The sequence below is a fragment of the Chenopodium quinoa genome, unplaced genomic scaffold, assembly GCF_001683475.1.
Source record: "Chenopodium quinoa cultivar QQ74 unplaced genomic scaffold, ASM168347v1, whole genome shotgun sequence".
Taxonomy (NCBI): Eukaryota; Viridiplantae; Streptophyta; class Magnoliopsida; order Caryophyllales; family Amaranthaceae; genus Chenopodium; species Chenopodium quinoa.
This window is the reverse complement of record NW_018745368.1, coordinates 84,510-99,666: the sequence shown is the minus strand read 5'-3', so window position 1 is coordinate 99,666 and position 15,157 is coordinate 84,510. Positions and strand designations below refer to the sequence as shown.

The 15,157-nt window shown below is 30.3% G+C and overlaps 2 protein-coding genes across 2 annotated transcripts; one reads left to right on the top strand and one right to left on the bottom strand.

The window, feature by feature from the left end:
• The first annotated feature begins 7,591 nt into the window (after nt 1-7,591).
• On the top strand, nt 7,592-10,509 carry LOC110712838 (two-component response regulator ARR9). The gene is made up of 5 exons (XM_021891291.1): nt 7,592-7,989; nt 8,117-8,211; nt 8,307-8,387; nt 9,570-9,640; nt 9,819-10,509. The coding sequence occupies exons 1-5, from the start codon at nt 7,887-7,889 to the stop codon at nt 10,201-10,203; spliced, it is 735 nt and encodes a 244-aa protein (XP_021746983.1). The 5' UTR covers nt 7,592-7,886; the 3' UTR covers nt 10,204-10,509.
• Nucleotides 10,510-11,704: 1,195 nt separating this feature from the next.
• On the bottom strand, nt 11,705-13,982 carry LOC110712848 (acetylajmalan esterase-like). Its single transcript, XM_021891300.1, has 4 exons — nt 13,692-13,982; nt 12,790-13,005; nt 12,120-12,675; nt 11,705-12,014 (listed from the first exon to the last, which is right to left on the bottom strand). Exons 1-3 carry the CDS (start codon nt 13,957-13,959, stop codon nt 12,500-12,502), a joined length of 660 nt encoding a protein of 219 aa, XP_021746992.1. The 5' UTR covers nt 13,960-13,982; the 3' UTR covers nt 11,705-12,014; nt 12,120-12,499.
• Between the last annotated feature and the right edge of the window lie 1,175 nt (nt 13,983-15,157).

Below are 15,157 nucleotides of genomic sequence, written 5' to 3'. Positions count from 1 at the left end.
TTGAATAATTTCATTTACTTTTACTATTTATTCTTTTACTTTTGAAATAAGTTAATGAAACGTGGAAGAGAGAAAATATATTAATATTGTCATTCAACAAAAAGAGAGAGGGGTAAACTAATTAGACGAAATCTCAGCTGCACTCTACGTTCCTTAATCCCTCAATTTTACTTCTTTTGTTTCAAAATTACAGTTATGACATCCTAGGTTGGTTCAAAAAAAGTTACATTTTACTTTTCATTTTAAGATATATGATAGAAAGTAATCCATATTAATTCAAAAGTAAATTTATTTTATAACTTAATATTAGTTACAAAGTATATATATATTATAATTAAATATTAGTTATATATTATACTACTCATTTTAATCAATTTTTCTTACTTTGTATTATTTTCTAAACAATAGATAAGGCCACGATTTTACTACGGAGTATTGTTTTCTTATAGTATTCCACTTTTTTCATTTACTCCGCATTTCTCATACTTTTTGATTAATTTTTTTATCACGCATGGTAAAAAAAACTATCTTTATCTGATCCCGAAACGAAGAAAGTAATTATGAAATTAAGCTAGTTAACTATCATTGCTAATGGAGACAAGATCCTAACAAAGATTTGTTGGTCCATAAGGTTAATTGGTAGGGTGCAACGATTATGAATTCAAAAGAAAGAAAGTCGCAGTACACCGTGCGAGATTCTTTTTTCTATTGCGTAGTTTGTTCTTGCGTTGTTTGCACCTTTGCCTAACGTGCATTATATATTTATATGGGGCTTGATTAAGTATGGCTTTATTTAAATAAGTGAGATCATCACCTAATTCATTTTCATAACGTATATACATTGGCAATGCAATTTGATTCCTATAAGTATATATACACAACTAATATAATTAAGCTAATTGATGCCCAATTTTGAAACAGTTGATTGATCTAATTTACATGGTGATGTTATTAGAGCAAAATGGAAACTTAATAAACATAGGTAATTTCATGTGAAGAGGAGCGGCAATATAATAACTCGTTTATGAGTCATCCTACATAAAAGAAGAAGATAGAATTGAAATAAAGTTAATCTACCTATCACTAAAAGAGTATTAGGATAGATCCTCACTCAATTGGATTTGTAAGCAATTTAATTATCCTACTATAAGAAAGTTTAACAAGTAATTTACAAATAGAGTTATGATAATTATAATTTTTCTAATGATTAAAGAAACAACAAACCTAACCGTCTTGTGTGCTGCTAGCCACGTCGTGTGGCCACTTGTAAAATAACAAAGTAATCCCTAAAACATTGATTGGGTAACTCCTATAACATTGATTGAGTAACTCTTATAACACTCACGAAGTAACCCCTGAACACTGATCGGGTAACCCTATAACACTAATGAAACTTCTATGATGGCTGGCCGCATAGCCATATATAAGAATTTGTGAAGATTTATTATTATTATTATTATTATTATTATTATTGATTAAAAAAAAACCCTAAGATTAATTAGATCATCAAAAAGAATAAAAGAAGATGTATATACATATTTTTTTTTTCTTTTCCTTTATTTTCTACATAGTATTACAAGATAAAGAATATATTCTAAAGAATGAAATCTTAATTAAGAAATCGTTTTACATACAAAAACTATTGAGTATCCTTGCAATTATGCCTCTAATTATTTAGATCATACAATTAGTTTAGCTGGTAAAATTTTGATAGGCTATCTATTGTACTCAAAATCTTAGATTAAGTCGCATCGACAAAATTACGATAGGTGACTTTACAAAATCCATTATACCAAAAAAAAGATAATGTTGCCATATATAGAGCATAGTAGTCAATAGTAATAATTGGGTTTCCTTTGAAGGCAACGGATTCTCATCAATCTTGAACAGGTGAAGCACGAGATTGATGAACTTGCACTCTAAGCAGGACCATAACATAACATAAAGATTTTATCTTTAATAATGAAAAGGACTTCCAAGTCATTCTTCACGATTGGTTAATTTTAAGCCTTTTCTTTCCAAATCCTCTAAAGATTTTGTTTTGATTGAACGTATGGAATTTGGATGCTCATCACTGTAAAAAAAAAAGCCCATGAATTCATTTTGCTACGGTCAATGATAATCATGTGATATACATTAATTATGATGATCCCACTCAATTTTTGTCACTCACAAAAATTAAATTGTTCACATTTCTATTCATTAGTACTATGTAATTGACTTTTGATTGATCTTGCATATATATAAAATAAAAAATAAAAGTCACTCGTATTGAGAAGAAAGAAAAAAGAAAGAAGAGATTGAATGAATAAAAATCGATTTATATATATACAATACGAGGTGTGATGAGAATCAATTTGATGAACAATCTAATTGAAATTAAGGGTGTTTTGTTAGATGAATTTGACTTGCCTAAACCTATCTTAATTCATTGGAAGTTATGTGATGATTTAATGTAATTGACTAGTTGTGAATTGTTAGAATGTAATGGAATATTCCAATATACTTCATTTATTTAAAAAATAATAAAAAAATAAATAAAAAAAATCATGTTTTTATGCACAATATCCTATTTTTAATTCAATACTCATATAATTAATAATTTATTTATTTTATTTATTCCTTTATCCTCTTATACTTTTGATTATTTATCAAAAAAATTGTTTTTAATCGAGACATATCTAACATGTAAGATAATTTTTTTTAGAAACGAAGGGAATATGATTTATCTAAACTTGTTGAAACTAATAAAACCTATCTATCTTACCTTATCTTGAACTTTTATAATACTTGTATAAGCTTATCTTGGCTTTGATTATGCAACAGATTTGCAGCGAAAAAGAATTTATACGACCGAATTGGGGGAGCTAGCTACCTAACAATTTGTTGGGGGTAATACATAATTATATAAAAGACAACAAGTATGGAATTAAAAAATTATGCAAATTGCACAACAAATATTTTTCCTAAAAGAAGTTTATTTTATAAGTTGGGATTTGGGCTTCTTCAACCTTTTGAGCATATAATGATAACCTAGTGCATTGAACATAGCCAAGCGTGTATGTATCATGTGTTGTTATTTTGTTAATTTAATTAAATAATCTGTATGTCATGTGTTATAGACTTGTAGTACTTGTCGAGGATCATTAAACTAATTTTGTGTTTTATTCCAATATAACTTTTAATAATTATGTGATATGGAATCATAGTAAATTCCCCGAGATCGGGTTTAAATTGTTTTTTTACTTCATATTTAGAAATAATTTAATAATAATTTATTATAGATGGTACGAAGTAACATGTAGATCTTATTTTATTTTATTTTATTTTATTTCATTTTTTTATGACGCGGATTTTTATTTCAGTGTTTATACATAATTTTTTATACATTAATTTAAGCAGAGTTTACTTTTAATTAGTTGCTGAACAATGGTAACAATATTTAAAAGTTAAATTCTTCAAAAATATGTTAATAATCATTGAATAGCTCAATATTTAACTTTCTACTAATCTAATTATATCTTATTGCATTCAAGTATATATTTAAGGTAGAAAAATGAATTGAACATAATACATAAGATAAAGTTTGACTAGTAAATTGTACTCACTACAAAGAAAAATAAAATAATGGTAGAAATTAAATAAATAATTATCATTCTCTTGTACGGACCAAGTTGTAATAGCATTAGCAATATAGCACACAAGATGCGAGTCTTTAGAATTTTTCATGTGGGTCGGGCTAATGGTACTCTCTAGTCTCTACTACTCTAAAATAGACCATAATTAGTTGGTTGAATTAAATTACTTACTTTTAATTTTTTTTATGTTTTTTAAAAAAATTATACAATTAAGGCATTGTTTTTCTTAAGGTAAGGGTTTGGGTGATACATGAATGCTTTCGTATTTGATGCTTTTTCATTAGGTTAAAGGTAAACTAGTCTAGGTAAGAGACGAAAGATTATGTTCAATCACATATAAATTTAATGAATTTTCAACTTAAAATCAATTGATGATGGATTTATGGCGACATGGTGTAGCCCAACAGACTTATCTGTTGGTTATCCTGTTTTTCTCTTCTTTAAAGTTTGATAAGGGGAAAAAAAATCAATTGTACCACGACCACCATCCATAAGGGTACTAACAGTAGCCACCAAACCTACACTTACCTAGAGGTGTCAATTCGGATAATCGGATGGAGTTTGTGTCGGGCTTATTCGGGTCAAATATGTTTGGGTTAAAATTATTCTTTTAACTCGGATCGGGTCGGGTCAGATCAGATCCGGGTCAAGTCAAATTTGGGTCATGGTCTATTGAGTGCGGGTCGGATATGGGTCGGGTCAACTCCAAATCGGTTCATGTTCTGTTCAGATAAATTTGAATCGGGTTCAAAACGGGTTTGACAGGGTTAATTTCGGGTCGGATGAAATCGGTTCGGTCAAGGTCGATTTGATTAAGATAAGGTTGATTCAGTATCTGGTCAATTTCGATTCAAATCCTTTCCGTGTTTGTCTAAATTTTGGTCGAGTTGACTAAAATCAATATTTAAATAAGGTCCTTTTTAAACTAGAGTAATGATTGAATTTTTACCTTATTATTGGATCGATATCAAGTCATTCATGTGTCATTTCTCATATTGCATGGTTAATTATTACGAAACGCGAAGAATTAGTTTTCTCATTCAATCAATTCTTGTGTAATGTTTATCTTGGAGCCAAATTTAAATTATATAATTATCTATAACTTATCATACTTTCGTACATAAGTGAGACGATTAGTAATGAACTAGTGATAGACTGATAGATTGATAGATGACAGTCACATATAGTGATATACAAAAAAGAATGTCCTGTTTTTAAGGTACTACTCTTCAATTGTTTAATCTCACGAGGCTGTGAGTACTATTAGTTTGCTTTATTACTAATTCAATTTGTATAAGATATTTGTTAGAATTTTAGACTTTCTAACTTATTAATAATTAGTAAATTTGTAAATATATAGTAGTATAAGAACTTGAAAAAAAGGTCAATAATAGGTTAGGTTTAAAATTATGGCCGGGTTAAAATCGGATCGGTTTAAAATTGGGTCGAGTTAATATCAATTCGGGTTAAAACAGATTGGATTAAATCAGTTATTTGACGAGTCATTTTCGGATCGGGTTGAGTTCAAGTCGGGTCAAATCGGTTCGGTTTGAATTCAAGTCAGGTCATATCGGGATCGGGTTGAGTTCAAGTCGGGTCAAATCGGTGTCGGGTTAAGTTCAGATCGGGTTAAATTTAGGTTCGGATTAAGTTCAAGTCGATTACAACTCAGATTTAGGTCCTGAATTTCTCAGATCAAATCGGATCGATTATAATTCAAAACAAATAATTTTTTCAGATCGATTCGATTTTGACACCTCTACACTTACCCCTCTCTCCACGAAATCAATATGACTTTCTTATATCCCACCATCATATGCCCTCTCTCCCTATCGAGATTGGATTGGAATCATGTATGGGTTATATGAGTTTGATGCATAACCCCCAAGCACCCATACCTTTTAAATATTGGTAATTGAACAAAATGTAACTGTAGTCAATTTCAGACCTATTAGCTTAAATATAAATGTTGTGTATGTATTGTCTCAAGTTTTTTAAAGGGGTTAATTATATTCTCAAATTAATACACAGATTCATGTGAAAGTTCATACTAAAATCAATTGACTATAGGTGAATCATTAATGTAATACTTACATGTTCCTTGGCTAGAGAATAATTAATAATTAATTTCATTTAAAGTTAAACAAATAAAAATGGGTTAGTTTTTGTTGATGTTGCAATTAAGCTATTATTACGAGGTACTTTTTTCGTTTTTTTTAGTTATTCTATTTTAATTTGACATGTTTTTCGACGAGTTAACGTGTAATTTTAACCATTAATATCTTTGATTAATACAGATGTGATGATCATGCACAAAATTAAAGACATGAATGGTAATATAATGTATTATGTTATTTATGTATGCATGAAATGAGTGGTATAGTGACCTCTGGAGATGGGCATGGGAAACAAATCTTAAAAAAGAATCAAAAGAAAATGGCCTCTCTATGTTTGCACCTGCTCAAGATATGGTAAAGCAGCCCTTCAATTTCCCATTATTTCACACCTTAGCTAAAAGGCACCATTGCTTACATCACCTGTATCCTTTTCAGGATTTTCGTGGACCCCTTCTTCCACCATTCTTTTCTCACTCCATCATTTTTCCTTTTTTTTCCTTTCAAAAATATTTTTTATTCTTTTATTTCTTCCTCTGTTTCACTTCTCTTTGCCTCTTCCTTTTTTCACTAACTAATTATTTTGTTTATTTATATGTGATCAATTAAATAAGGATATGTTCAATTTATTTGATCTGATTTTCTAAATTGACTGAATTATTGGTAGTATATTATAATTAATTTATTGTGAAATTCAAGAAATTTAGTGATGATCAAATTTAATTAAAAAGATTAAGGTCAAATTAAATATAGTTATTTAATTTAAAACTCATGAATTTTTTTTATATTAGTTCTAGTGCTCTTTACTATTTTTTATTATGTACTATATATTCTCATTAAAATCAGATTAGAAAATTTTAAATCAGATCAAATCAAATCTTATTTTTATTTGCTTAGCTTATTGCCATAAATTTTAAATTTCATATTTGTAAAATTTATGAAAATTAAATATTTGAAAAATAATCCTTGAAATGAATCTAACAAGAATCACCTGATTATATTTTTTCTTATATTGACGTACAACTAAGGTAAAAGTTCAATCAAATCAGATCAAACTAGACTAGCTCAGAAAAATTCAGACTAAAACTAGACTTTATAAAATTTAGACCAATAGAACATCTTATTTCAGATGAAAAAAACACAACCTTAGAAAAATACTGGTATTTGTTTGTATAAACTTGTTAGAGGACCAAATCAACCAAAAACTTAAGCGGATGGATGAAGCCCAAAAATATGTTTTATACTTTATCACGCTCCCTTACATGAGAGCCCGTTGGGCTTGAAGTGTGGATGTAGCATGGGCCCTCCTCATATCATGGGATACCATTTTAGAGGACTAACTCAACCAAAACCTTAAGGTGATGGTTGAGGCCCAAAAATATGTTTTATACTCTATCAAAACTGAATTGAATATACCTAAACAAATTTCCCGCATTGCAATTATTATTTACCTATAACTACTTTAGGCACCATTCTCTCTGCCTTACAAAAAAAAAAATTCAATAAAAACAAGTTAAATTCATTAATTATTGTTTAAATTTATTTTAAATGTCAGGTGAAATGAGCAATGATGGAGTATACAAACCAATTTTGAACTTCAACAATCAGTTTAGGATTGATTTATATACTCTATCAAACAAGACTTTAAAACAAGTAAGGGCTTGTTCTTTTGAGCTGCTGTGGTCTGCTCTGCTCTGTTGAAATCTGCTCTACTGAGTATAAATAAGCTGCTCTGCTTTTAATCTGCTGAAATATACTCTATTAACCAGAAGCTCAAAAAAATAGGGCCTAATTATCTACGGTTTTGTTTAATAGCATTGAATTGCTTAGCCTGTAATTCAAAAACCCACTTGGAAAATCCTGTTACCCAAATCTGGTCAGATCTTACTTTGTGGGATTTTGGTGTTTATTTTTATTTTCTTTGTTTCGTGGGTGGGTCTTATATGAACAGAAAACCCAATATCCCTCTTTCTTCTATTCCCCCCCACTCTTTTCTCCCCTTTCTTTGTATACCCAAATCCCACCACCATTCTCAGTTTCCCACCAACAAAAACAACATCAAATTACAAACTTTTTTGTGTTTCTTTCAACAAAACTTTAAGTAGATAAATTCTTTCTATAGGATTGTCTAAAAATGGGAATGGCAGCAGAACCTCAGTTTCATGTATTAGCTGTTGATGACAGCTTAATTGATAGAAAGCTCATTGAGCGTCTCCTCAAAACCTCGTCTTATCAAGGTACTAGTCTTATATGCACGTGATGCGTTCGTAATTTTTTTTTGCTAGTCTATTATTGTTTTATGACAAAGTAAAGGGGTAATAGATTTTGTAACATTTTATTGTTTTTTTTTTTTTTTTGGAACAGTTACAACAGTGGATTCTGGCAGTAAAGCTTTAGAATTTCTGGGTTGGCAAGAGCAGGAACAAGAACTACCTTCAATTTCACCTGATAATCCGCAGGTTTAATTTCTTATTTAAAAAAGGTTTAATTTTGCATATTATTTTCTTGACATTTCCATCTGATTAATTTCTATAATTTCAATTTTCTTTTTCAGGAAGTAGTAGAAGTGAATCTAATTATTACAGATTATTGTATGCCTGGAATGACTGGCTATGATTTGTTAAAAAAAGTCAAGGTATTCTTTTCTCTTTTTCAACTTTTTTTTTTTTCCCTTCTCTTCATTAAGACTTAATTTGTTGTTATCTTTTATTTAGTGCCTTTTTGACTGTCTTTTTACTGCCATAATCTAAAATAAGTCTGAAAAATTCCTTTTAGATGGTATTTTTTTTTTTTTTTTTTTTTTTTTTTAAGGATATAATTAGGAATTTAGTAAAATATATTTGTGTTCTGTTTCTTCTAGAATCAACAAGAGGGAAATAATATATATATATATATATATATATAATCTTCTTAAAATTGCATCCACACAAAATTTGATTTTGGATATTTTATTATGTTTTCTGTATTTTCTTTGTTAGAATTATTCTGTCCACTTCTCTAACGTTGTCCTGCTGTTTTTGTATTGCTGTTAATAATGAATTTCCAAGGATTTTGTAATTCCTATTTGCCAAAAAAAAAAAAAAAAAAAAAAAAAAAATCCGATCAAGAAAAATTAGAAGAAAAGAAATTTTTGGGGAGTAAAAGAAGTGAAGATTTTTGGTAATCATAAAATCAATTAAATAAGTTATACTGTAATAATTTAGAAAGTTTGAGCTTTAGAAGCACTCCTTCATTTGTTCTTGTGGGTGACAATTTATGCAACTGATCTGTTGTTTAGCTTTATAACCCTTTGTATTGGCGCTAATTTTATGCCCAATAAAACAAAATTCATCAGTTCCTTATTACCAATATGAATTTTGGCATCAACGGCCCCTTTGATAAGCAGTCATAAGTTGTGGGAATAGTTTCATAAATTTTCATTATCACTTAATACCGCTCTTCGTGGGAATGAAGACTTTTGAAGAAAATGAGGTAATAAGGATGAACTCACAATACTATGAATAATAACATAATGAAGATATTTATAACTAATTTACACACAAATTCATTATCATTCGTGTAATTTATGACCACTTACCAAATGGACGGTAAAGGTGTAAATAAAAGGAATTGGCCGAACTGCTGATTGTTGTATGAACTATTAATGACATAACTAATCATAGCTAAATGATAAGCGAGTAGTGCAAAACGTTGAGTTGGTGAAAATATATGTTGGCGAATTGTGCAGTACATTATGATTTAAATGAATTTTTTCAACTGAGCTCAAATATGTTGATATATGGTCCAGAAATCTGACAATCAGTATTCATTTCTGCAGGAATCCTCTTCACTGAGAAACATACCTGTAGTTATAATGTCATCTGAGAATGTCCCTTCTAGAATTACCAGGTAAAAACCAACAAATGACATAAAGTTGTAAGAACATTGCGTAATTTTGACATTCCTTGCCCTCTAAAGGAAATTTTGTTGGTACTCTTTGTTTGGAAATAGTTGTGACAATGTCACTACATTTAACTGTGTTGGAAATCGAGATATTGACCAAATAGGAACTATATCTATGTATCAGATGTTTAGAGGAAGGAGCAGAAGAATTCTTCCTTAAACCAGTGCGGTTGTCGGATGTAAATAGGCTTAAACCCCATATGTTAAGAGCCAAATATGGGCAACAACAGCAAGACATGCTTGAAGTTGAAGCCTGTCAAATACCCGAGGTAAAATCTAGTCATCAACCACACCACGAACAACGAATACAAGAACCGCAACCACAGCCACAATCACAACTGCAACAAGAGCAAGAAACAGAACAAAAAACTGAAGAACAACAACAATCACAGCAACAAGTACATCAACAGAACAATAATAGCAAGAGAAAGTCCATTGAACTGATGGAAGATGGACTATCACAAGATAGAACAAGACCTAGATTCAGTGGTCTGACTACTGTGATCTGATTAGTAAAACTTTCCCTTTATTTTTTTCTTGGGTAGTTTAATCAAATTAGATCTTGGTTAATTTTTTTTCATTTACCCCGTATTTTTTTTATAATCGCCTTTTCGTTTCTTTTTCCTTATATACCCTCAGAGGGTTTGTAGAGATGATAAGGAGAGATGTATATTATGAAGGGTTGGGGGGACAGAAAGAGAGTTTTAATTTATTAATCTCATGGTTAAACCTGTATACATCATCTTACACTGAACATAAATGTAATTTTCCAATTTTGTTTTACATACTAATAGAAGAATTATTGACAGGATTAACAGGGTTATAACAGTTAATTCACACTTAATCCAAGAATTTGCTGTTATCTATAGGAGACAATTAGCATAAACCCACCTGGATTAATGTTATTATATAGTGATGATATGAATAATTTTTTTATAATTTAGAGTGCAGATTTCTGACACTTTTTATGAGTTGGATAGAAGTCATGTTTAGGTTGTCAAAAACTATGTTAAACTAAATCAAATCTTTTAATATTTTCACAACCTGGAAATTGCAAACTTTGCTCCTAAAGTTATGGTTATATGAAAATCATGCCATGTTTGTGGCAAAGCACAATTTTAACATCTGAAAATCACATAAATTAATTTTTTTATAAGAATATTCTCATGTTACTTGCTGATACCCTTGTCCTTTTTCCACTTAATTGAGATTTTGCTTTGATCTACAACTAATGAACTTCTGTATTTAGTCAATGTTGCAATTTTGAACTTTTCATACTTCCAGAGGGCAAATTTAGAGATATAGACACCCTAATTATACAGTGTAGCCGGTTGGATATACTCTTACTAGTTTACGCGGTGTTACCAACCGGATAATATTGACTTCAAAAATATTTATATTTCAGGGGTTGTGAGAGGGTTGCATTGCTGACGTAGTGTCAACTGTTGTTTAGAAAATCTTGAAATGTGGACTAAGCCGTTTAAATTGGTATCTTTGTACGATTGGTTTGCAGACTTTAGTGGCCAATAACAAAACTAATCAAATCCAATTTGTGAAGTAATTTGGTCATTGGGCTTGAGTGTAGAATAATTTAAGAATAATATCAGATTTTGTTATTTCTTTAACCCTCTCATTTTGACCTTGAACATTTATGCCACCTTGTTTGAAATATTATTGACTGTTACAACTATTTATGGAGTAATTACTTCTATGTTACAAGAAATTAATTAGTACAATTTGTAGCTCTTTAACATTTGTTATTTATGGTCAATGAAATAATGAGAGCAACAAGTTATTTTAAATTTCAGCAACTACTATATTATGTCAAACCTTCATGTTACTCTGTATTTTGAGTTCAATTTTTACAATTTTTTTAATAAGACCGCATTAACTGAAGGATTTGCTTTAAACTTCATTAGTAGTTTGAAACCAATAAATCCAAAAACTATTCATTAGTAATTTAATTATACTTAACAAATAAAATTTGATAAAGTATTTAATCTACAGCGAAAGAAGTGTTAAGAAAAATTTAAAAGCATTATGCATCCTAAACAACTCTGTTTCCTTAATCTACTTGGTATAATGGTATGAAATAATTAAACCCTTGCTTTGGAGATGCTAGGAACGATATTGTGCTTCAATAACCAGTTTGCCATAACACTGTAAGCATGTTGAGTCATATGGATTCCGTCCCAACTTACGCTCTTGTCGGGCTGCTCACACACGGGAACTCCTCTTGCACACATTCGACTTGCATCGTAGTTGTACACATTATTGCCCATCCCACAACAAGCCCTTTGCGTTTCATGCCTGTCGAATCCTGCAAAAACATCGACAACAACGATTTCCTTACTAATCAGTATACATATATTTCTTAATTGATAGAAAACATGTAACACTACGACGAATAATGAATTATACTAACCAAGAGAGGTGGCGTTTTGAAGGAGTTCTCTAAGGGCTGTAAAGTAGTCTCCATAGATGATTGTGACCGTCGGGTTTTCCCTTTGAAGTTCTCTAATAGTTTGTTGTAGGAAATTGTTTTGGTACGTGGCAAACTCGTTCAATTCTCTGAGACAATGGAGTTCATCATACATGTTTGCGTTGTTTGTTTGATAAGTTGTAAGATAAATTGGCAAACATCCGATTGGGAAATTTCCAGGAATCACTACTCGTGTGGCACCCAAACTAATCAGTTGCTGCATAATTAAACGATACATATTCGTTAGTATATACATAATTCATAAATTGTAACATGTATATGAAAAACAAGCTAGTTCGTTAATATCATTTAATTTGTAACCCTTAAATTAAAAAAAAAACACGACGACTCACCTCCACGGCTCTTCTAATAGTCCCAATAACATCGGGCACCATCCCATATACTTCTTGCATTCTTTTCCCTCCAAAGAAAGCATAATTGAAGTCATTGCCACCAGATTCGACAATAAAGAGTGCATTGGCAAATTTACGCTTGCAATCTACAAACATAAATTGTACAAGTTAGCGTACTGTCTTGAAAAAGAACTTGAATTTAATCGTTAACAACAATATATTTGATATAATAGCCAGAAGTAACGTTTTAGATAATTTACCTGATGGATTGGAACATATAGAACGAATATGAGACCTAAACCATGATAGTTGCACGGGTAATAAAGAACTACGGGTGGTCCGTGACACGATTCTTCTTGCAGCTAATTCGTATGTGCTAAGCGCTGTTGAGCCAGCAACGGCGAAGTTCACTCCATGATTGAAATTTCCATTCCGGTCAAGGTATGCGTCAAGGTATGGCAAATTGAAGTGTTCAGCTGAAATTTAAGAATAAAACGTACACAAAGAACAGGTTAGTGTATACGTAATTTTTTCAATGGGTCGATAGAAATAATTCTTTTGAAAGATTTGTATACGTAATTTTTTCAATGGGTCGATAGAAATAATTCTTTTGAAAGATTCTAGATACTCCGTATGTAGTTTAATTTATAGTCTTATATATATATAGTACTCCGTATATAGATATAACAAAACGTTGCACATTTGTACTGTATGCAACTTCAACACCATTATTTTTATAATTAAACTTCTAAGTTAGAGAAAAATATTTTTGTAAAATTATGATGAACACCAGAAAAGAAAAAAAAATTAAACCCTAGATAATACTTCTTTCGCCCTTAAAAATTATTTGAAAATATATATATATATATATATATATATATATATATATATATATATATATATATATTTTCCATTTACTTTTAATTCCAGCACTTTAACGTTTGCATTATTGCTCACATAAATATAGTCAAATCTTGTTAAATTTTCTTAACGAATATTTCTTGAAAATATCAATTTTTAAGCGTAAGGAGTACTCCGTATATGAATATAAGTACGTTCAATAAATGTGATGTAATATGAGATATTTCGTACTATTAATATCAGAATTCTAACAATTAATAACCTCAAAATAACAAAGAAAAGAATCATAAGAAGTGCATACCAAAAAAATCGACCATAAGACGTCCATTAGAGCAACGTCCAGTAGGACGTCCGAGGAAGAAGTTTTGTCCATAAGGAAGTCTGCCGCAGCCTGAACGTGCTCCAATTGGATTATCGCGTATCAGATTACCAGTATCAGAGATCGAATCTCCGAATTGATAGATAGCATCAACTCGGGGACGAATTTGATCATGGCGTGCATGGATTGGTAAGGCAATAGTAAAGAGAAAGGCAAGAACTAAGAAAACAGGTTTTGTATTGTAAGCCATTGCGCTGCGATGATGGATGAAACAACTTTGATCGAATGAATTTTTTGGTCATGAATTAACCATATTTATAACAATGCTAAAACGCTTAATCGTGTACTACTAGGATTAGGATTTCTAGAGTTATGGAATTATTACTGTTACGTACGCAACAAGAAGTAGTATTTTAGGAAACTCCTTAGATTTTGGAGACTTGCCCTTTGACTATTGCACAATCTATTTAATCTAATCTAATTTATTTTATCTAATCTAATTTAATAAACTTAAGGCAAGGTATTAGTATAAAGATTGTAATATAATTATCGTTTGTTAGATAGTACAATAGCTTCTTTTTTAATTTTTTATTTAAGTGAATAAATGTATTGGATAATTAAATGACTCCTAACTTGTGTGTCACTCATGGTTAATATCTTTGATTATTTTTTATTTTTATTTCCGTAAAAAATTGTAGATAATCAATAATTATAATTTTGCTATTTATTTATTTCACATTTTCACTAATTTTTTTTTTTAGTATTCCCCTTCCCTTTTTCCACCTCTATGATGGTAAACACTAAACAATCATGATTATTGATTTAATTAACTCATTGGGTTTGGAGTTAGGTAACCAAAATGGGCTTGACCTTACTCTGTATTTTGGGTCGTGTAACACCACTGGTGTTGCTTGGCTAATTTGCCTATTACCAATTTGGTGGGCACTACTGGAGAACTATTAGTTGGGCCACAATGCTAAAGAATGCTTTTTACCTAGACATGAGTCACATGGCTAAACCGCTAAAGAATGCTTCTTACCTAGACATGGGTCACATGGCAAATCTAACCCAACTTAGACCCAAACTATAGTTGAAATTGTGAGGTTGTAGGACACACCCCTAGGGCCCTCACACTCAAAATGATCCTGCCCAAACATTACTTCCTCCGTGTTTAAGTAAAGGAACGTTTTGACTTTTTACATTGTTCATCTAATTCAATTTGACTAATATTTGTGATTTATATATAAAAATAAATATAGTCTTGTGGGTACTTGTTGGAATCATTTCAATGAATAGTTTATTAATATTCAATTGTTATAATCTTTCCTTATTGATATTTAAAGATATTATCAGTCTAACTATTGCATTGACATACGTGCACAAGAAAAACGTTTCATTTATTTAAACACGGAGAGAGTAATATTTTTGTAAGAGAAAGTAAAGGTAAT